The sequence below is a fragment of the Nothoprocta perdicaria genome, unplaced genomic scaffold (genome assembly GCF_003342845.1).
Source record: "Nothoprocta perdicaria isolate Ctin4 unplaced genomic scaffold, notPer1 scaffold_42, whole genome shotgun sequence".
Lineage (NCBI taxonomy): Eukaryota > Metazoa > Chordata > Aves > Tinamiformes > Tinamidae > Nothoprocta > Nothoprocta perdicaria.
In genome coordinates, this window is record NW_020455666.1 from 2,382,534 (window position 1) to 2,406,947 (window position 24,414).

At 35.7% G+C, this 24,414-nt stretch overlaps 1 protein-coding gene across 1 annotated transcript in view; it reads left to right on the plus strand.

Moving 5' to 3' along the window:
* The window catches only part of SYN2 (synapsin II), a 120,978-nt gene that overhangs the window by 19,235 nt on the left and 77,329 nt on the right, over nucleotides 1-24,414 (plus strand). The window contains exons 2-3 of the mRNA XM_026045989.1: nucleotides 20,286-20,343; nucleotides 22,240-22,331. Coding sequence (XP_025901774.1) covers nucleotides 20,286-20,343; nucleotides 22,240-22,331 — 150 coding nt within the window. The remainder of the gene's footprint in view (nucleotides 1-20,285; nucleotides 20,344-22,239; nucleotides 22,332-24,414) is intronic.

Consider the following 24,414-nt stretch of genomic DNA (forward strand, 5'->3'; position numbering starts at 1 on the left):
AATGTTGCTGTGTTTCTTAGTGGTTGTTAAATTCTCTTTATGGGCTTTAGATTCTATATAGCTATGAACAAGGAATACAGTGCTAAAACAGAGGCAGTTATTGTTCCATGGTTGGTCTTGGGTATCATAGGAAAACCTCTGGGAGAGGAGTTGAACATGAATAAATCACAGGAAGAACCTGAAATAAAGGGTTACATCTGTCTCTAAATCAGCTTTCTCTTCAATAAAAGCATTGATAGAGGGCTTTAAAAATGCACTAGAATGAAGGTACCAGGTCAGTTAAGTCCTAGCAGAAAGAGAGAAGAATCTACTTATTTTCTAAACTGAAAAAAACTATTGATACCTCACCTTAATGAATAAATATATTCTCTCTTGTATTGTACTGTTGGTTTAATGAAGGGCAATTGCATTGTAACAAGCACCAAGATGTGGCATTCCTGTGAGCCTCAGGAGCTTTAACATAAAGATATGTTCATTCTTTGCAGTGCCCAGTATGTCAGCACAGTACTCTAGGTTACATATATTGGGCAAGCACTCCTTCAGTAAATTGTTTGAGTGAACCCAGGGATCTGTGGTGCTTAACACTGGTGTGAAAGATGACTTTGCATCAGTGACCTTGCCTGAAGTGAGACAGTAGGAAGATTATCTGAACTTCAGTGTTTGTCTTGCAAGTTTAAGCCATTGTGTTTATGATCATTTTGAATTGAATTTCCTCTAATTTTATCAGATTTGTCTGCTATCTATCAAATTGGTCGGTGTCCTCACCGCCATTTGTTACAGATGTCTACATTTTATGTTGTAGAAATAACCTATTTCTCTTGTGAGATTAATGACAGCAGGAAGTTAAAATTGGAATTGCTGTGTTGGAGGTGGAAAGCAGCAGTTCATGTTAAAAATACAATGTTTTACTGTATTTCCTTCAATTTGGATCTCAATACTATACCTGCACTCAGTATCACTGCTAATAAGTAACATGAAGGCCAATTTATGCAACATGCCCTCTTTGCCTTAAACCTAGACATGCTGCAGTGCTGCTTGAATGAGACTGGAAAGTAAAATACTTTGTTGTGTACTGTTTGTCATAAATTTTCATGCTTGCTTGTCATAAATCTATTAAAATAGTTATGCAGACTGGAACTATTAGAAGGAATCAGATGATCAGCACTTAGTAACAAATAGTAAAACCTGTTTGAGGCTGGAGTAAACCAGCACTCAGGAGGTAAGATCAGTGTGGACCAGTGTGAGTTAATTGGTCATGGCCTAGGAAAAGAGATAGTAATCCTTTAGACAAAGCTGGTCTTGATCTACAGACCAAAAAGTGTGTATAAGAAGTGGTGATTCCCAGGGGAGCTTGGAGTACCCATTTATTTGGCTCTGGCTTGTCTTGTGGAAGAGTTCTTGTGCCTGGTCATTTAAAAGACAAAAATGGAATTCCAGGAATGGCTGCAGAACCCCTAAGAGCTTGTCATAATCCATTACACTTGTGGTATTGTATTCTTAAGGTTTGACTACTGTGTTTAATGCTTAACTTTTTTAAATTTGCTAACAGATGGCTTGTGTAATGAGAGCATAAATAAATGTTTGCTTGAAATCTTAAGATGTATCTGGAGTCTGTATACTCTCCTCAGGTTAGGCTCCAGTCCCTGGCAGGAACTGATAACAAGTGTTGGACTTTTTCCCAGATGGGTTTCTGTGTGTTGTCTAGTTCAAGCTCATCACATCTTTTCAAAAAAAGATGCACAGGCAGAGATCTGTGTATAGTAAAATTACCAGAGGATTGGAATAAAAATCAATTTTCTTTTAAAATTTTTAGGATGATTTGTAAGAATTCACTGGTACTATCTAGATGTAGGAAGAAAATGGTTTATCATTCTACAAGACTTGCAGATGTCTTAATAATGATAAAGCATTGCTGTGGATTGTAGCACAATGTATTCCCTGGGCTGAGTTAGTTTCAATAATGAACAATTTGATTGCTACAGATTCTTTCCAGGATAGGCAGAGCAGCTTGATATTTCATTTTCTCTGATCATATTTTTTTTGGAGTAGTATTTTGTTAATACTAACCCAAAAAAAAGCTTTTTATATCAAATGAGAATGTGTAACTAGGTCCACTGTAACCTGTGTTTTTTGCTCAAGGGAACTTAGGAGTTTTTCCGTCCACAGTGTGGAAGTTCAGATTTTTTCATTATCAAAATATTTAGATCATAAAGGTGGGTGGTTTTGTCTCTGGCCACTGTGTAATAATGCCAGGTGGTGAGCAGGGGATACATAGCGTTCCAGTTTCCAGTAATTTATTGTGTCATTGTGGTGTTTTTCAAGCACAGGAGAGCATCTGGGAAATACAAATAAGAACCTACTAATACCTGTGATATTAAAGGATACGTGAAGATTAATCAGTGTTCTTACTGGCCTTTTTTTCTATACCATGGGGGAAAAAAAGAGGATTTCCTTATACTGCATACAGTATACTTGCATATGTTCAACATGTGGTAGTTATTAAAACAGCCAAGTGTTAGGCGTTTGTATTACTTTACGTTCAGGTTTAGGTTGCTGCTAGTCTTTCATATGTTCATGCCCTCAATATGCCAAGTTTTCCAGCATCTTCAGTTTGGAAGAGCGAGTCCTGTGTTTGCATTTGATTTGTCCTTTAGCAAAAAGCCCCAAATAAAATGCAAGGCAAATGTTTCATGCCTCATAAAAGGCTGTATCCAGTGGTAAGGTGTTAATGTTTTTAAACAGTATTTTTGTTATTAAATCTTTAATACCTTTATTTGCATACTTAACASGTGATGCATCACATGTTTTCCCCAATATGTAAATACTTAAGGTTTCATGACTGACTATAAAATAAACTCTCCATTTTTTTGTTACATTTATAGAAGTAGAGCAGTGTATAAAAGGGGAGTTTTATGGATATGCTAATCAAGTCTTAGATTAACTTGTATAAGCAGCCTAGTGATTTTTAAAAGTCTGAGTCAGCATTCAACTGCCAAATTCAAAGAGGGAATATTCAATTTATGTTTAAATAGAGTATATGAGTCATCTCACCAGCTTTCTGGAATGTGCTTTTATCAAGACAGAGCAATGCTGAAGTACAGGGTATTTTTGAAAGTACAGATGCTATGCATGAGTTGATGCAGAGCAAATTACAGCAATGCTAAAGCATATTTAGGGTAAAGGTTGTCTTTGGTTCCCTGTGGTAAAACACTCTCAGAATCTGCTTAGACTTGCACAAAAAGATCAGTTTATTGCGACCTGGTTCTCTTCTTAGTGTCTCCTGAACCAAACACTTTCCTGTTGTCTTTTTCTCCTATATAACTTATGTGTCTTTTTCTTTCAATGCTGCACATATTAGAGCTTGGTAGAGAAGGAAAAAATAAAAAATCTGTTTAGTGAAAATGCTCAAATATGGTTTATTTTAAGCCTTGCAAAATTCAGCACATGCAAGTATTCTTACCCTCTATTGATTTTTCAAGTTTTGCAGTGCTTCTTTTCTATGGAGTACATCTGTTTTGTTTTTAATGGCATTATTTGAGGGCCTCCTAATAGTGCTTGTTTGCTCTAGTAGGAACTGTGTAAGTGAATGATTTCCTCCTAGTGCCGCATACTGTGATATGACTGAAAATGTGATGCAGAGAAGCTTTAATTTGTGATGTGACTTGTCAGTGTGACAGATTGACGCATGTGCCAATTTATTTGAAATCTGGTGATATATGTACATGTTTCAAATAAGAAAAAGCAACAACAAATTTTAGTAGAAACTTATAGTTATTGGAGGATCACCAAAAAGTTCATCAAAAATACCCTTCTGAATTGTCCAGGCAGGATATCGTGTCAGATGATATTAATTTCTTGAGTAGAAAAATCCCATCTGTTGTGTATGTGCTAAACAACAGACTTCTCGGTCATAAATTAATGTCCATAACTTTGTGCTTTACCACAAAATTGAATCTTTGTTAACTAGTATTGGATATATATCGCAGAAACCCTAAATGTTCTGAACAAGTTTTTCAGCAACATACAGTTTCAAAATACTAATGATAATATAAATAAAATTTGTTATTATCTCTTATTTGAAACTATATCTGTTTCAAAATACATATCTGATATGTGCGTCTACTCTGAAAGTTGCACATGCACTACATTCTGACTTTTGAGGCATCGCTCATGAGATTTGAGGCACGAGCAGTGTTTGGTTTACTTTGCTGCGGTGGTCTAGTATGTATATTGTAACAATTGCAAGGGGAACTGGATTAATCTGGTGGTAACTAAGTGACATAAAAACAATGTTTTGATTTTACAAGTATAGCTAGCTTGACTATTAAAACACATTTTTTTAAAAAGCTACAGCTTTTAAGAAATTATGGGATATTGTGGCTATATGTTATAGAAGAGAAATTAAATTCTCAAGTGCTGAATAAATAGTTTTGGAACTTGCACATGATGGATGTCTGTTATAATTTTGGGTTACCAGAGGATTGGAAGTACCAAGTTACTTTTTCTTTGGTATTATTTTGGTGACAGTTAATGGTCACAACTTTCTCTTAAAGATGTTCTAAGTACAAAACAGATCTTTAAACTTATCTTTTAAAAATCAGATGAAGTTAGGGCATTTGCTGAATAAAAACTTTATTGTATTTTTCTCTAAGTTTAATGTAGAATTTTATTCAATGCAACTGAAAGGACTGCCAGTAGCAAGCATGTTTTCAGTAGTAGAAAAGTTTTGATGCGAGAAATACAGTAACATCAGACCAGGTTGAATGAATTATTCCTTAGTTGAAGCCACTTTTTAGATATATTCACAATGTTCTGTTATGGATCATATGACTTGCTAATGACTCTTAAATTAGGGTGTTTGTGCAACAATTATTGTTGCTGAGTATAATTAGAGTCTAGCAGTAGCAGTGGTTTTTCTCAGGCTTTGACTTGCCAAACATACTCAAGAACGTAGTGTTGTGAGCTTTCCATTGTAACTGAAAACATCCTTGTGAATATGCCATTCTTCTAGCAAAAATCAAGTGTTAGAAGAGAGAAAAAGGATTAAAAAGTTGTTAGAATCGTTCTTCAAGAAATGAAAACTTATTCTGCAATTCATCCCTTTCTATTATCATTTCTGAGATACTGCAGAAGAGTAACAGTGATCTCAGTATATCCAGAGTATTTGCAAAGGAAAAGGAAGACTCTCTTGCCTTGGTTTTCTTTTGATCTCTTGCTGTTTAACTATCTGGTTTGCTGATTAGGTTGCAATCATGGCTGTCCAGTACCACAGTCAGAACTGGTTGAAAGCTTATCAAAGTGAAGTAAGAATATCAGAATTTCATTTCTATATTTATTGCATAATTCCTATACAACTGACATGGAAAAACAGAGCAGTAACTAAAACTGTCTTTCAGCTCTTGGTTTGTCACAGCCTTTTGATGGCCTTCTGAGAAGACCTTTGGCTCCAAACTGGGAAAACAGAAGCCCAAATCATTTAGTGATTGTAGTTGCTGAGAAAGTAGTGAAGCAGAGAGTATTTCTAATTTAGAGATGATTTAATAGCAGAAGGGAGGAGTTATTATCTTTACAGACTTATTTTTAACTGGAAACAAAAATCTAGATAGGGAACTGTGAAATGTTTGTCAGATACCTAGCAGAACTTGTAGCTCATAAGTGAGGAGGTGGGTTTTTTGAGTCTGTGCTGTATTTTTCATTATCTGATGATTGCAAAAGCACTTGCTTTCTCTGAGGTGTGGAACAGCTTGCTGTTGTGAAATGGAACAAAATGGCTTTACATTTTTTTTACAAACCATAGTATAAATTAAGCCAAATTAAGCATTTGTTTGGCAGCTCTCTGCTTTTGCATCCCGTTTTTATTGGTCAGAAATCTACTGTTAACACTAAGCAAGTTCACATCTTAGGTTTCTGTACCAGGTCATACCAATTCTTCATTTAGTCCAATAATTCCAATAAGCATTTCCACTGATAACTAATGAAAAGATTGTCAAACTAACCTTCCAAAGATTTTAAAACAAATAAAAGGTTTAGTATTTCTTCCAGATTTTAATGGTATTTGTGGAAGGTGGCTGAAGATGAAATGGAAGTTGTAACTTCCTATATATGTGAAATTTCTAAATGATGGAGGATCCAAAAAGACAGCAAATAGTTTTCCAAAGGGATACACCAACTTGCTTTCCAGCAGCCAGTGCTGGAATTCTGCCTGAACCAGCTGGTAAGCTCTAATTCCCTCTCTTAAATATCATAGCATGTGATAGTGTCATGTACCAGTGCCAGCAGCCCCAGGGGGTGTAGGGCAGCAGGTGCACTCTGCTGAACATTTGGATAGAGGATGGGAATGGCTCAGCATGGAACTGGCAGCAGGATTTTAGGAAGTACAGTATGCATATGGAGATGCTTGCAGGGAAACAGCAGAGAATTTAGAATCATAATGCCCCAAAGATGTTTTTTGCTTAGCTGTCCCTTTCTRATACTGTTGATTGGTGACTCAATAAGAGGTAAAGAACAAAGTGTGAAATTCTCAACTGCAAGACATTGTGTTTTTTAGGAAGAAATGTCTTAGTACTTTTGTAGGGAATATTCTGTCTACTAAACGTTTTAAAATAATGCACAAGCTAGAAGTATCCAGAATGTTATAGATGCATAACATGATCAAAAAAATTAAATGAATCAATGTGTGTATTAAGTTACCTGCTTTTTTAAGGAGGTGATAGCTCCCAACAGGAGATGGTGAATTTTTAATGTGAAAGTCTGTTGTGCGGGTTATCAAGAAACGTGTCCAGAAGATGACTTTTGGAAGTTCTGTTACTTAGTGGCCACTTAGTTTCCAGCAGAAATGTAGGGCAGAATGTTGTTATCTGTCTCCTTGTGAAAATTTACTTTCAGTATAGAAGATTTTGATTATTTAGCCTTCCTTTCTCATTTATGACTTTTCATTTGTTGTGTTTCATGTTGTATTTATTAACTGTGTGTGATTTTACAGTACTTTACAGTACAGTACACTTGTGCCAGAATCCTGTTTTATTTTTGTTCATGTTAAAGACTTTGAAGGGATGGTAGTCACCTTGTCCTTAGGAACGAGAAGAGTGGATGGGATTTTGCTCTACTGAGCTGACTTGGTKGTTGTTATTGATACAAGCAGGGACAGCTTTTAAATAAAAGCTGATGATGAAGTGGATGCCTAGCATCTACTCATACAAAAAATTGTAGGTACATTTAACAGTTTTTAATTGCTTTTCTCAAGGAAAGGAGATTTCTGCAATTGCTCTTTTTTCTGTCCACCTTTAGCTTTGTCATTTGTCTGCTCCAGGCCACATTTGGTGGTCCAAGTCAAGTGAAAGCAGGCTTATTTACAGAAGAGATGCTTGTGTTTTCATGCAGAAGACAGGGAGAAGGAATGAGGAAGTGTGAGCCTCCTGGAATAGAGTAGGTTTTCAGTGTCCATGTAGGGGGTGGGGAAAATCCCTCCAAGCTCTTGCTTTCTTAGRTAGGGCTTAACTTAAATGTGAAGCTGGCTTCTCTGCTGCTAATGGCTATTTATTTTTAGGCACTTCTAGGCCTAAGTGCCTGACTCATGGAAGTTTAGGCACAATTACAGTGGAAATAGTGCTAGAGTACTGAAGCACAGCAGAGACTGTAGCCCTTGACTAAATATATTGCACATCTAAATCAAACATTGTAAGTTTTTAGTGATTTGATAGCTTATGTTAACTTCAATATTATATTCAGTTTTTTATTGATATTCAGTATCCCTGCCAAGTATATCCGATATTCAATACACTCTGAATCAATTGGAATGTGTTGCTGACCAGATCTCTTCTTTTGTCTAAGAGTTTAAATCTTGAGTATCTAAGTTGTCTTTGTGTCTGTGTGCATCTCCCTTTTTTTCTAGCTAAGGTTTTTAGGGTTCTTGGCATATTTAACTTATGACATGTTTTTCTAGTGGTCTAGGCTGCTTYACTTTCCATACTAACCAAGTTTAATGATTTTATATGTGAGACCATACACTAATCACTCATGTAAGCATTGAACTATACATAATAAGCAGTTACAGTGRTTGTGCTAACCCTGGATGTCATACAGGCAACTTTATACCATGTTGAAGTTTGAAGCAGCAGAGTCTCTTGTGCTTTCTGTGAGCAATTCTGCTATCTTTGCATCATACTGAAAGAGAGCATGTGCGTTTGCTGTTGGCTCTATTTGATTACTTTTCTCTTTGCTATAGCCGTAGCCAGCACATGTCTTGTGACTTATTTTGCTTGGATGAGTAGCCACAAATCGTGGCATTGGTATGCATGTGTAGTTTGACTGTGACAGTTGACAGAACCATAGAAATGCTGCCTTGATTGGTTATCAGTTAGCTAAAGCACTCACATGTTTAAATGCAGGTGATTAGTGATTCTTGTGCTTCTAGGTTTCATACTTGCATTGTTTATAGAGAAGCTGTTATACCATCCTTGTTTGCTATTTGGCATTTAGGCAACATGATTTTTAATCAAGTGCTGACATCTTGTCAGCTGGACACCCACAAAGTCCATTCTTCTGTAAGCTACTGGAGAGAGATCCCATGGTCAGAGCTAGTCACTTTACCATCTGTTAGGGAAAAACTCTAAGCAAGTGATGTAATTAAGCCAACAGGCATTTTGAATTCAGCTCGAAGTCTTACAGTAACAATTGTAGGGGAGATCTTGCATACAAATTCTTATTTGGTTTCTGAATGCAATATTTGTTTTGACTTGTTGATTCTTCCTTATCCTTTAAGAATGCACAGCTATTACTCTTTCTCTAGCAAGGATTTAATTTCCTAGTTAAGTATGCGTCAGTCTGATCACAACTGACATTTGATCTCTTTGCAGTGTAGGGATTTTGGAGAAAACAAATGGAATAGAATGTTCTGTGCTTTTGCATGAATCTGCATATAAAGCTTTTCTCTGTATATGCTCCCTGTCTAAGCAGGGTTATAAGTTTAAACCTTTCCCCGAAGGGCTTGTACAGTGTTTGTCAACTTGTGTAGCTGAGGCTATATGGCTTCCAGGTGGCTTGGAGCGTGTGTAGAGCAAGTTCATTTCTGAGTGCAGAAGCCCATATAATGGTTTGCTGGAGGTTACTTTTAACTACTTTCATGACATATCTAATCTTACAAATTATTTAAGAATTACAGCTATTGGAAAATAAATATGCTGAACATGTTCTGTTTGCTTTTAAAAGTAAGCCTTAAAAGGATGGTGAAACTCAGAAGACAGTGGTGGAGTCACAAGTGATGAACATTCTAGCTTGAAAGTCAGCTGCTGTCTGAARTATATTTGCATTTTAAGAGTAAATTCTGTTCTTGTCAGATTTGTCTTGTAGTGAATATGTCTTAAACTAGCCATGTCCCAAACTGAGTGAATAATATGAAATGAATATGAGGAGTAGAAAGACTGTTTTATGGGATGGAGGAACAAAAACTAACTCCTTGTAATCTACTACCCTGTTAGGGCATGGTATTATATAAATTAATGTTTGCTGTTTAGGTTGGGATTTTCTTACTGAGAAAGGACATAAGTAGACAAATCTGTTAGGAAGTCAGCAATTCTCACCAGTGCCAGACATTTGTTGATTTGCCTTTAGCTGCAGAATCTGTAAAAATAGAATGTCTTTGCTTTTTCTGTTAGGGGAGAAGTGCTGAAGTATAGATACAAATGACTGCCAATTCCTGATTTTCTGTTCTTGTGAAGCTAAGAATGCCCTCCTAGGAATAATGAAAGTAATGAAAAATAAAGGTGTTTTCAGTCTAGATCAGTTTAACCAAAATGCTGGAAAATTAGCATCTTGGATAACCCCTAGATGTGCAGAAATAATGATCCCCTCGGTCAAAGTGTTTTCAGAGAATGTGACATTTAAGTGTTAGAACTTGCAGTTGTGAACATAGTGAGGTAGTTATTCTTTCATTTCTTGCTATTAAATTAAAAAAATGTACTTTTCACCGAACAATATCAAGTACATTATTTTTTTCCCATTCTAATTTATTGTAAGTCAAGTTATTTACTTGTTGTGTAACTAATATGCTGACAAGAATCAGTATTTTCAAAGGCCATCCCATTAGACTAGAGATCTAATCAGGGCTGTAATGTGTCTGTAGGTAAACTGTATGGAGTTTTGCGTCTGATTTTCCTTCCTCGTTGTACTCAAATCATCTTTAGCCTCAAGTRTATCTTAAGGGATACCTCTCAGTTGTCTTAATGATTTGCCAGTTGTTTTGAAAATACATAGAATTTCTTTTCAGGTGTAGAACTTAAAATAGTCTGTTAGCTGAGGAGGAAATATCTTTAATTGTTGAAATGCTCTTGTGCATTAAATCCTCTGAACACCAGCTGCTTAATAGTACACAGGTGTTAAATGCTTCTTTTATGGAACTTGCTGAGCAGATTGCATGAGTAGAATACACTAGGCAAAAACAAGCAAGGCATACAATGCTCATAGAATTTTCTTACATCTGTAGATACTCAGAGGACCTCTGAGAGTTTTGCCTTAAGCTGAAATATGGTGTCTTCCTAATCAGTATTGTAACTGATTGTCCTGTTAGTCCACAGGATGCCATTGCCTTTTCTCTAAAATGTTTTCTTGACATGAACTGTTTTGGTATAATGGAAACTGCAAATCTGATGACCTCAGAAGCCACTTACTCATGACCTGCAAAGACGGTGTACAGTCAAGTTAGGTAATTTGAAAGCAATTACCCACATACAAATGGACCCACAGAATCTGACTTCATTCTGCTTTAGTCCTCAACAGCCTGACTCAGAGGGCTGTGCATCATTACCAATTCACCTTTTTAATTGCAGAAATATTTCATGTTTTTGAGTACAGAAGATGCCTATAGGAAACAGTGTAATGATTTTGCACGAGTACCTTTTAATGAGCTTTTAATTATATTAAACATACTTGAAAAATCATGTCTTGGAGTAAAAGACATGCTATGCCATGAGAATCCGTTATTTCTGCTGGAGACTGAACYGTCAGCTCTTTCAGGATCCTTCTGATCTAAATTGATAAAGGTTTTCAATGTTAAGTCAGTATTTCCAGTGTTGCCATATGAGGCATTCAAAATGAACCTAGACAAAAGCTCAGTAGATCCCTTTGGAGAGGGGGACAGAGTAATGATAATGAATTTTTTTAATGGAATAGGGTAAGAGGACTGAAGAAGACTAATTTGAAGGCTTTAGATTTAGATAGAAAACTAGATTTGAGGGCTATTTTGAAGACTCTGCTGCAATCAGTAGCAGCTTTATCCCCATCTCAAGCTTTGCATTATGAAATCACAAATACAGTTATAAGGTGCTCCTTAAATCTCAGTTATTAGCTGAATGCAGATGAGGACAATAGCTGTACTCTTCTTGCTTTGTGGTAAGGTTAAAATTTGCCAGCTTGCATGAGAAAATTTAATAAAGCTAAGAAAAGAGGTGACGAGCTTTAACAAGCTCACAGAATGAACTTGGATCTCTGTCCCTTAAATTTTCCCAGCACTAGACTTGGTGGCCTCAGGCTCCAGATCCACCTGAGATTTGGCTGACATCTAGGGTTAGGGATTGGTTGATGGATTGATTTAAGGAGTAATCTCTGTAGCTCAGTTAGTACTTTCCTGCCAGTCTTGCCCTTTTTCACTTTRGGTTTGCTTTACCATGTGTACTTACATTCCTGTATGCCCTGTCAACGTCATGGGCCTCCATGTCCAGCTGGTGAGACTTGTACAAGAAATCTGCAGTGGCCCCATGCAGACAACAGCCATCTTGCCGTCAGGGATAAATTTGATTTTCTGCGTATGTGCAGAACAAGAAGCACATGAAAAATACAGTTGAGCTCTGTGCATGATGCTGTGAATCATTATCACCTACTGGCGTTTTTCTTTGCTTTGATTTTTTTTAAAGATGCCTAGTTATACTGAGCATAATCTTATTTTGCAGCAGACATTGGAATGATTGTGCAGGTTTCATTAAGTTATGTTATCTGTTGTTATTGTGTTGATGATTGCAGAATACCAAATTAGTGATTCTTAGAGGATTCTAGTGAGTTCATAGAGAAAACACTTAGAAAACGTGAGAGGAAAAGGAAACTAAAAAATTATCTGGTCATAACTTGTTGAAGTATTGTTAAAAATGTGAAGAAAATGGGAGCTTTCTCAACTGTCTAGGAAGTCAATAGAAAGCGTAGAGGGGCAAATGGGTTTAGTAGTCTATATTTCACTTTGTAAATGCCTGCTTATCTAAGTATGAGATGAAATTATAAGAATAGCTATGATATTAAGTAGCTGGGTTTGGTCATGAGCAAGCTCACTGTTTTGTGCCAGTGTCAGCAAACTATTCTGAAAACTCCTTTATTGCTCCCTTAGGAAATAGCAGAGACTAGGGCAAAAATAGAAGGAACCAGCTTTTCCACTGATATATGGAGTGTTTATCAGGATAACTGGTCAAAGGGGGGTGATTAAAATCTTTTTCTTGATGGTTTTGAGAATCTAAAGTTTTTCTTATTCTTCAATACTATTCAAATTTATCATATGTGTGATGACCAAAACTGCATTTTTCAGCAGGTTTGAAGGTTGAAGCACACATACCTCTATAACAGAAGAAACTTAACAGTTCATCAACCTAACAGCATATTCTTGGGTCTAATTTGTGTCTTTAATTATCTTAAAACCTGGTGCTATCTCCTTTTAAACTGAAGAGTAGTATTGATACAGCAACTGTTAGGGTCACAGCCACATTTACCTGATGTGTGTCTCCATACCTTCAGAGAAATCAGCAGTTTACTAACTGTCCTAATACTGTGAGCAGTCAGTATTTTCTTGAGACTTCCCCAATCTCTTTTTTCAAGGTCGCAGTTTTTGGAATCAAGTAAGATCTCAGTTATCACTTCAAATAAGTTAAAAGATTACACTTCCTTTAAAGGAAAGTTTTGTTGTTTGCTTTTCTTAATGTTTTGAAGGAAAGCGAATCCTTTATCTTCAATACATTTATCTTAAAATATATCTTATGTCAATCTTGTGATTTCGGTCACATCTGTGACTCAGTGCTGTTTTTCATTTTTTTCACCCTCTGAGTTCATGCTGTGACAGGTTTTGCCTTCCTACAGGCTAACTCCCATCTGCTGTAGTTGGAGTTAATGCCGGTACTCAGAAAGGAGAGCGTATTGTGGGATTTGAGTGAGAAATTTTAACTCAAACATTTGTCTTTTGAGTTGACTTAGACTTGGTTGTCAGGACTACCCTATGCTAGACAAATAGAATAAAACTTCTAAAAGCCTATTGCAGGAAATTGAGAACTGTAGTCTGCTAGAGGGGGGAGATGAGATGTGTAACAGTGGAATATAAACTTTGTACAAACATTGTGATTGAGAACTGCTCAAGTCTTCCATGTGGGTAGGAAGAAGGGAAAAGTAGTAAGAAAGTGTGAATCTAGTAATTAAACAAAAAAGTTGTATTTTGGAGTACATAGTACAAAAGAGTCTTTAAAGTCTGAATCAGATAATACGTCTGATACTGTCTTATGTTAGAGTATTTATCAGTGTCATTAATGTGCATGGTTTTGAATGCAGCTCTTTAAAGAGCTACTTTATTCAAACTGACAAATGGGAACAAGGCACTCAATGTGCAATATTTGTACATGTTTCAGGAGAGCGCGTTTTAAGACRTTTGAAGATAGTGTTTAAGAAGAATGATTTAGAATGACTGATATTTGCTAATTCTGCTGCATAGTTCCTTCATCTGCTGCCCCAATACTATGCTTGTTAGTAGGATTCTCTTAATGGGATGTTTAGGAAATGTCAGAAACAGCAAACTTCCAATATCAGCGAAAACACTTTAATCCATCTAGCTTGTGATTTTTATTCCTTTTCTTATTTAGAAACACTTCAAATCATTATTTTTGTGTAACTAAAAGATATCTCTGATTTGAGATTTGGTAGGGTTTTTTTATCCTCTTAACTTTAAGCCCCATCTCCTGAGAACATGCATTTTTAGCTTGGTTCCCAAGCTAAACCCAAGACAAATAATATTAGGAACAAAATTGTGAATGTGAGCTCTGGGAAGAGAGAAGAGAAAAAAAAACCAAACCCTTGATTGAAATGTGCCTGCTTTGTCTCAGCACTGCTTTGAAAACTCTAGAAACAGCAAGGTTCTATCTGTTGTTTCTACTTTTCTGTCTACTTTTACATACTGAGATAGCAGCTCTTGCATTTCTTCTATTTGTGTTTAGTAAGGAGCTACATGAAACGTGTTTTGCAAAAGAGGAATGGGCACAAGCATTCTTGTAGCTCTGTGAAATGCTTGCATAGCAGTAGGTACTGTACTGCAGCGTGTGCTGCAGCCCACGGCAACTCTGGAGAGTGTGTGGAAGGTCTTTGAGATGTGCCCACATTCAGCTCAGTTTCTCAGCAACCAAGTGCAAAATCTAGTCCATTTTGTGATGAGACTAGATAAGTCATTTCAGTATATTTTTGACTGAAAGTGTGTATGCTTGAAATATGATCATTTTTTGGGGGCCCACCAATGAAATACTGTCGTATTATTTCTCAAAACAGTTATTTCTAATTGTCATTTGAGAAGTTGGTAGTTACTCCAAACTTGTTGTTTTTTCTGTTGAATTATAGCAGGCTTTTTGAACCTTCCACAGTTCCCAGAAAAATCTACAGATTTACTAATCTACAGCAGAGGGCAGTATTTAACCAAAATAAGTCTGTAAAACCTAGTCTGGTTTCACTCTGTTTAGACAGTAATTTTTTCCGGAAACCCAGATTCACTTACAGGGATGCTTTATTACATTAACATAGGAATAATAGAAAGCATCTTAGTTTGGTTTGCTTTAGTTTTCCAGCATGGTAGTGCAAGTGTCATTCTGATGAATGCTAATGAAACTGTTGGAGACAGTAACCAATATCAACAGGTATAGAATTTTTGTGAAGTGTTCCTGGAATGGACAGAATTTGTAGTGTGTGTAGATGGGTAAAAGGAGATGTCTGTGCTTACTACTGTCTTTATTGAAAGCCTCTAACACTGCTTTTGGTTGTACTGTTATGTTGAAGTAGTTTGTCCTTATTCACTACAAACACTCAGTGCATGRTATGACTATATATCTTTATAAAACAACAACAAACCGTGAACAAGAAATACTTGCCAAAATATCAGTAGATAGACCAAAACTCTGTGTRTAAGTTAGGCTATAATCTCTGATCATCTTAACCAGAATCAAAAATGTAAAATGGCAAAATAAAAATGATGGCATGGCCCCTGCTTCTGTTAGCTTCTTAACTTTGCAGTTAAAGGAGGAATAAACATGCTGTTTGTAATGCCACAGTGTTGAGGGCTGTGTGGGGCTGGGGCACTGCTGTGTGGCCTGCAGCTTGTGAGAAAGGAAGAGCTTGGATTAGAGTAGCTTAAAGTCACTGAGTGTAATGCTCACCAGATTGTGATTGCCTTACAGAAAATAGAGGACAAGAATGTATCCCTAATGTGGTATAAGAAKGACCAGAGGTAGAAAATAGTGACTTGAGACACAGTCAACATTTTTTTAGATTACCTTTAAAAAATTAATAGCTGCTTCTGCAAATTCTAGAATTCTTGTTTTATGGAGCTATTGTGAACTTGCTGTTTCTTGTTTTCTTCTGTCCTTTCCTAGCTCACAATTGAAAACTTTATATAAAAAAAAAAAAACTGGCATGTTGGCATTGTGTAGCAATTTGATGTAAAAACGGTCTCAAAGCAATGACTAATATAACTATAGCCTAATGCGAGTTGATGTAGTAACAAACTTCATGAAAGAAGCTTCACTTCTTAAAGTTAAGCTTGCAGTATAGATGTGCTGCATCTATAGTGGTCTCTGAGTCTGAAAGGTTTTCAACACATTCTGAATTTTTCCCGATGGACCTTCTTGTGGAATAATCAAGAAAATATTCTCACTCTGAATGCTGTTGTTAGTTCATGTTTTGTTTACTCACCAAGATGATCATCCCTGCTCAGAGTCATAAGTTCACTGGCAAAAATATTTACCAGTAACTAGTTGCAGATTTTGGACGTTACGTAACGAAGGGCTTACACATGCCTTCTATTTATATCTTTGCCAAATGGCAGAATCTTCATGGGAAAAGTACTCTTTTTCTATAGCAACTTCCATCCAGATGAATCTGTGCCATGAACTGCAACTTGTGGTTGCCCAAGGATCCATTAGTGGAGAGGTGACTAGCAGCTCAAGCCACTTCCCATTAGAGACCCAAGTGGCTGGGTGTAGCTCACAAAATGATTGAGGCCTGGGTTTGGTTCATCTCTTGGGCATTGTTTACTAGCATGTTGTATGTTGCCAGCTAGATTTAAAGCAGTCTTACAGTTAAAAGTTTCTTAGAACCTGGTACAATCTTTGTCATTTTGTTCATGAGGAAACAGGTCCTGCTCTCTCACAGGCAGCAGAATTAGTCCATTAAACAAGGAGCATTCAGTTATGAAATTACTACCTTGGCTGTGCTCTAATGACAAAAAAAATTGCTTATTTGTCTATAGTTGTTTCATGTCTGCTAGGCTACCTTATTTTGGCAGTTACACTCATAATTATATGATAGCTAACTACATCTAGCTGAGCAAAAAAGCAGTATTCAGCTGGGAAGGAAGGAGCTGCTGCACTAAGTTTCCTGTTCAGCAGCTGCCTCTGCTGCTCCCAGCTATAAAATGCTGCCAGCAGCAAGGGCTCTGGCTGCTTCTGGCCATGCAGCACAATTTTTAAAATCTCCAGTTTAAGGTACAGCATATTATTACATATTGCTTGGCTTGCAGAGCTGAAGGTGGTGTATCCAAGTGTAATGCAGACCTAGCATRAAGTAGCCTGGGCAGTTGTATAGCACATACTTGAAGCTTTGGAACTTGCTTGATTCCAGTGTTCATTAAAAACTCAAATTGCTTATTTTGAACAAACATGAGGAGAATGTGAACCATTGTGGGATTTTATGTTAACGCAATACATAGTTCAATCAAAATTGTTGTATTAGACTTGAAGATAAATACACTTATTTAGCTCCTTTTTAGGTGTGCCATAAGCTAAAGAAGAACTTGGATAGCTGCCTAAAAAACCCCACAGCTGTCCTACAGTACTTTGATTAACCTTATTGTCATATAGGTCAATTTTCTAATCCCCCTTTGTCACAACACACTTGAGATTTGTGATACATTTGTGTACCAGTGTACTGGTGTACCAGTACCACTAGCTTTATCTTTTTTTTCCTACTTTTACTTAGCTCATATATGGGTTGCTTTTTTCCTATGGAAAATAATATTGGAAGCTACTCTCCAACTGGGAGTCTTGTATAGTCAGAGGAGACTGTCATAAAGCCTAAGCAAACTGAGTGTATTTGTATACATGCATATGTGAGAAACATGCCTAGCGAGGATTTTTCTCAGGGACTGAAATTGAAATAAGAAATACGAAAATCGTTGGTGTTTACTAGTAATTTGTTAGTGATAATTAGTTATTTGTAGGTTTTTACCAAGTTCATGCTACAAGTGTAGAGAACATTACTACTATTGCCTTTACTATGCTTTTTGTATTACACCTACTTAAAAATTAGGTCTCTACTATACATAATTTGTCGTATTAATCATCTAGCACAAGCATGTGCTTAACTTCTCAGTAATGGAAGTCCTGCCACTAGTTTCTGCCAGCACCTGCCTGTGCCTGCTGCCTGGTCCCTGCTGGTTTTCTCAAAGAGGGAGGGGGAGTAAAATAGTATTGCAGCTACTCTAAAGATACTTAAAGAGATAAGGATTGGTCAGTAATTATCTGTAACTGGAAACATGCTTTTTAGCCAGGTAGGTATTTCTACAGAAGAGGGCAGCAAAAGCCATTACAACATATACCATTCTTTAATACAAAAAGGAAGTTGCTAATTAATTTACCTAATGCTGTGGTTTTATTCTCAGACTTTTTTTACTCCAGGTGGGCTCCTGTAGGTTTTCAAATTGATAGACCAAGTTATTTTCTGTTTTTGTAAAGCTTTCCAGAGCTTGCTTTGTTTGTCAATACAAAAATGCAAAATAAAATATTCCAGGATGCTATTTCTAGATCTTTCCTATCATGAATTTATCACCTATGGCAATATCATTTGATACTGGTTCTGCCACTGCATATTTTTTAATGCAGTGCAGTTTTTATTTAGCAGTTTGTTTTACTAAGCTATCTCATCTCTGTAAACAGAATAAGCAATTGGAAAGAACATATTATTTGGGTAGTATGGAGGCTTAGCAACAATTTAACTGCTGCTTTATCCTGCAGTGTTGTTTTGCATCAACTATAGCATGTAATACTGAAGAAAATAGAGCAGCTGGGGGAGAATGTGTAGTTCAGGTCTTCTAGCTCTAAGCCATTAAAATGTTTGGCAATATTCAAAGCAGTAATATTTCATAAATTGGCTAGTGATATTTTTCTGTGTACAAGTTGGGACTTTTTGTTCATTTCAAGTACCAAATATTTTTATGAACCTAGCCATGGGAAAGCGCAGTAGTTGTTTATTCTAATGAGTCTAGCAGATTTGGAATAGCTTGTAGTATGTTGCATTAAATATGAGGTTTTCCAGTGGAGAGCGAGTTTTAAAATAGTTTATTTGTCATCTAATGTGCAAAATAACCAGAAAACAAATTACATACTGACTATAAATCTTGCACAGTAGTGACAAATGTAAAATATTGCTTAATCTGAGGTGTGGTATTTCAAGACACAAAGGCAGACTGTCTCATGAAAGAGTATTTGTTTCACCATGGGGAAAATACTGTGACATGTTCAGTGTCCTGCGTGCTTCTGTGACCAGTTCTTTGTGTTTACACTTCATTTATCCCTACAAGGACATGCAAAATGCTAGCAAAGCAGATCACAGATAAAAAGAATGATACTTTTTACAGTTATGGTTTATAATGCCTTGATGGCAAATAGTCTTCAGAATAGAGGCGTATAAGGGAAATGTGAGGTGTCCCAAAGTGTTGTGTGTATATTCTCCTTTTCTGCTTCGTTATTCCCAAGATAATACAGGGGGTGCAGCATAATAGTCCAGATAAAATCCTGAAGAAACATAAATTAGTCATGATATTTTAAGATAAGCCAGATGGTATGTTATTTAGAAGTTGCATCATCCAGACAGTGTATAAATAAAGTATGGTTAAAGGGATAACGTTTCACTTTAATGTTTCAAGCATGCTCCAATGTGTGTAACAGACTTAAATATAAAGACTGTAATGTCTCTTTGGCTTTTTGTGACTTCCTAGTTGCATTTCCTTCTGTGAAGAAATGCTCAGTTGGGTTTGTTTGTTAGGATAAGCAATGTGGGAAGCTTAGTCTCTAGCTATGGTCAAGTTTAAGCATTCATCATTCAAGAAACTCAGCTTACAGAGGAAAAAGATTTGGGTAGTATCTGAGAGTCAGCTGTAACGTTTTTAGATTATGGAGCCTTCACTCTTCCTTTAAATCAAATAAATTTACTTGATGTGATGCCCAGTAGCATATTTACCCCAGCTGTTTTGCATAAAAAAACAACAAAAAACCCTGGGAATTCATCATGTTCCCATGATGAATATGGTAATTTCATGCTGTTGTATAACATATATATATATATATAGTATAATGTCATGTTATGGTGAATGATTGCATAATCTCTGTAGGTAGTTTCGGAACAAAATCAGAACCAAGTGATCAGTAGTGTCTAAGTTAAAACTGTAATAAGTATATTTAACTTTTGCTTACAGGGTAGGAGAAAGTATATAATCATATTGTCTTGAGTATGAGTCTGCTGTAGTAAAATAGTGATTTCAGAGTCTTTCATCTCTAGTTACGCGTAGTTAGAATTTCCGTTCAAATCCAAAGCAGACATATAGAACTGTTTCTTAAGACAACATCTATCAGGCCTGTGAGAATGATTCTTGAATTGCTGTTCTATCGCAGTAATCACATGATGTAGTTGATAAATAGTTATTGTAATTAAGTTGTCTTAAGATTTAGCCTAGAAAAAGCAAATAGGTTAGTAAAGTAGTATAGGGCTATATGGTGTCATAAGACACATGAGCCTTTTGAGAGATGAAATGTGAACGATATTTTAGTTTTGACAGATTGGCAATATCTTTAAATAGAGCACTCATAAATTTGGTGACTTCGGCCTGTAGTACCTCTGCATGCATAGATTCATCTGGTATATGTGTGTATTCTGCAGACACAGGTGCACAAGAAGGCTTATTCTAGTTACTAATTTGATATACATCCTTGATTTTTCTCTCTGCTTTTTTCCTTCAGGGCCAAAGCTTTTCGTGGAAAGAAGGTTCATGGAGAATACGACATAAAGGTGGAACAGGTAACTAAATGATGTAGTATTAATGTTATATAAGTGTGTATGTGTCTGACAGAATCCTGTATACTTAAAAGGTTTGGTTATTGTTTTTCATTTTCATTTGAATTCTTTGAGGGCACTCAAAGTTTGTGCAACATGAAAATATGTAATATTCAAAAGTTATTGCTTATAGACTATGGATTTCCTAAGAAAGCCATGAATTACATTGCATTTCTGTATCTCTGGTAATTATTGAAAAATATATTTATATTCTGGTTGTAAGGTCAGTATTTTTTTGTTAGCACTGAGTAAGCTTGGAGATAGAATTTTGAGTTCATTAGAAATCATAACATACATTTTAGCTTTCTGAAACTAAGGCAATAAAGTAGTCTTTGGACTGCTTTCAATTTTTAATTCTAAGAATACATGCAATTGTAGGCTTCGTTACTTATACTGGAATGCTTTAGCTCTTGTATTTCTAAGAATGAGTGAAAATTGTCATTAAATGTGGATCCAGTTTGTCTCTATTCATTGCAATAATATAATATTTAGTTTATGTTGTTATGTTCCCTTCTTTGTATACCACCAAATGTCTTTCTAAAGTTTTGGATTTAGAAACATGGAAAGCTGTGCAGATTTCAAGAGTATTGAGTGAGAAAGGTGAAGAGAGATGCAAGCTGTCTGGACTCTGAAATACTGTTTACATATATTGGTGTAATCAATATATCAAAACACATAGTTGATACGCACCRCATAGCTGACATCACACAGTGTCTTTAATGTTTTTTAAAATATATGAATAAGACCAGAATTAGAGATCAGTAGTTGGTGTGCAGTTAAGTTAATGAAGCATTCTGTAATTGTCAGCATTTATTCGGACATTTAATTCCTTTGATTTTGATTTTTATATTTTTAATCTATATTCTTKGTAAAGCTGTGCACACTGCATTTTAACATTGATCCAAGAAACTATATGACATTTAACAAAGCTACCACAAAGTTAGAATTTCAAGCCCATACTGGAAGAGTGGGTTAGAGCAGTCGACACTTGCCTTAACTGAACCCTAAATTTTGAAAATTTTGCATAGATTTTACTTCAAGATTTTCAGTGACATCATTTTGCAACAGGAAAGTGGGGAGAATTCTGATTTTTATTCTACATCAGTGTTTGTTCCAGGAAAGCCTCTTACCTACAAGAGAACAGTTGGCTGCATTTCAAGTTTTCTGTTGTGTTATGTTATTGTAAAATACTTTTAGAGTCTAACTAAATGGAAGAGTATCAATAAGTGAAAAACATCCTATCCTTTTTTATCAAATAACTGAAGGATCAGGGTATGGAGTTGAATCCTTTTTACATGTCACTTCCACTATGAAGATAATTAAAAACAAAACAAACAACAACAATAAACCTCTATTGGTTAATTTTGCAAATTAATCGTTCTGTAGCACAAGATTATTAAAAAAAAATTGAACAAAAAATATAAATGGGGAAGGTATGTGAAGAGAAGGTGAGAAAACACATTTACCACAGCAAAAGAAAATACTTTATCAGCAGTTACCCTAAAATCACTTCTGTAATACTTTGAGTCTTAAGATGTTATTTTTTGGGTCTGTGGTTTTTCTCCAGTGACAAACTGCAGAAGGCAAAGGTTAATCTCTATCCTTTTATGTAGTCATGAAAGAAGAAATATTATTATTACTCTCCCCATGCTTTCTTTTCTTAAAAATATAACCTTTCTGTGTGTTAGAGTTGTTGCAAACGTGATGCTTCATGTATGCCAGATAGCAGTGGATTAATTTGCTTTTGGTGCTAATTATTTCAAATATATATTGTTAACAATTCAGATATTGAGACTTAAAAGATGTTGAGGTTAATAAAGATGTCATTCAGGTTGATTTATGTGAGTCCTCTTTTTGTAGGCAGAATTTTCAGAAATCAACTTGATAGCCCATGCTGATGGCAATTATGCAGTAGATATCCAAGTATTTCGAAATGGCACTAAAGTTGTCAGGTAAGAAAAACTAAGCAGAATAACAATTAAAAAAAAGTAGATGGTATAATGTGTGGTTTTAAAATGTACTGAATGGTTTCTGTTTAGTTATGTTGTTGAACATGTGATTTTTTTTCTGATGCAGTGCACTACAGCTGCTGGCATAAAAGAGTAAGTATCTCATCTGTGCAGTAAGTCCTGTTTGTGACAAGCAGTCTCTAGACATGATCATTAGAGAAGATATATTTCATTAAAATGTGAATGAGGCTTGGTAAAAAGATTACATGATTGGGAGTCATGGTTTACTGATTTCAACCTCGTCTTTGTTTTGAAGCTGTGGCAATCTTGGTGCGTTTTCTATATGCTGGAGCTTTCTAAATAAGGAATATCTGAATTAAGTATTTTTTAATGAAAGAGACTGAGTGATACTGCTTATCTCAGTGTTGTTACTGCAATCTGCTATGTGATTGAAAGTTTTCAATTTAAAAGCTTGAGATTCCCCAGTGGGTTGTTTTATCCAAATAAGGATTATTCTAACTGAAGGCAGGGTAATTTTTACCATTTTTTTCAGCGAGGACATGAACAGCCCTATAAATATAAGGGAAGAAAACAGAAGTACATCTGGGCAAAGTAAAAGCTTGAGTAAGTATTAGAATATTTCAGGTAGTCCTATGCTTTATGGGAATTGTTTCTATTTTTGTTAGTGCAGTTAAGTATAGCTTAAGTGTAGTGCTTTTTTTGGCTGACTAATTGTATTCAGAGAGGTGAATGGAGGCCCTAACAGTGACTTGGTATTTTACTGTTTATGTTTGTCTTATCTAGAGAAGAGTTAAGGTTCAGGGAGCTCGCCAACATGTGGCAGTTCTTGTAACTTAATGATTTTGCTCAAATCTGTTCTATTAAAAGATGTTAAATTTTCCATTGGTATATATGAAAGATCAGGAAGAAACATACTTAGTGTATTATGTTTGAAAACTTAAGTGTTTCATCTTTTGTGTTCTAAAAATACTGCATTTTAATATAGCAGCCAAGTCCACGTGTTTCTTTTTTAGTAGCATATGAGATTCCAGTTTTTCTCAACATATGAAGTTTTAGATTTAGGAAATTTGATCACTGCTTGTTTAATAACTTTTCTGTAGAGAATTTTCCAAAACAAAATATTGATGCTCAATTAACTCTAGTCAAATGTTTTGATGTCAGAAACCTCRAGAAAAGAACATCTAAAAGGACCTATCTTAGCCATTTATGAAAAAAATTGTTAAAGCCGCTGTTTATGTTTAAGAAATAAAAATCTGATTTTGCCGAGAAGCAACTCTGATAGTGAGTTAGCAAAGGTTTTGTTATTTCCAATAATATGAATGATATCAATATACTTAACCAAATAGAACTACCTGAAATTCAACAATTTYATATCTGTGAGTTATTTGCATATGCATGCTGTCTGCTTTGAGAAGGATATGCAGACAAAAGGGGACAGCAGTTCTCTCCTTGTCTGTGAAGTATCTTATCTGAATATCTAGAACAGTTTTGAAAAGTGAAAGTATTTTTCAAAAGTGTCCTCGTCTTCAGATAAGCGCTAATCTTTATTTTGCTTTGAGCCTAGTTAGTTTGTGAAGCTTATTGCCTATGCTTCTTGTGTCACTAAGGGAAGCAGAGCTACTGAAGGACATTACTAACATGTTCAGTTGGTAAGCAACTTGTTTTAAAAGCCAATTTGAAATATGGTTAAGACAATAGGACGTATGGCATGCTCTGTTCTTTCTTCCTCTTTTCATTGCCAAGAGAGACTGGAGGAGCTCTTGGTCTTACTGGTACTAAAATTCCTATTGTTTCTGGACTGAACATATTACTAATAAGGCTTAAGTAACAGAATATTGAGCTGAAAGATACTTGTGTTAATATGAGGTCTGAAGTGACCTTGTACTATAGATCATTAATGTATTTGTTAATGCATTTGTATGCGTTTATATGACATAGTTGTGATATCTCTAGTTTGGAAAATTATGATAGGCCAAATATTTGTTTCATTTCTTTTGTGTGTGTGAATTCTAGTCAGACCATGGAAAGTGAAATCTCTTGTTAAAAAAATGGGAAGGTTTGGGGA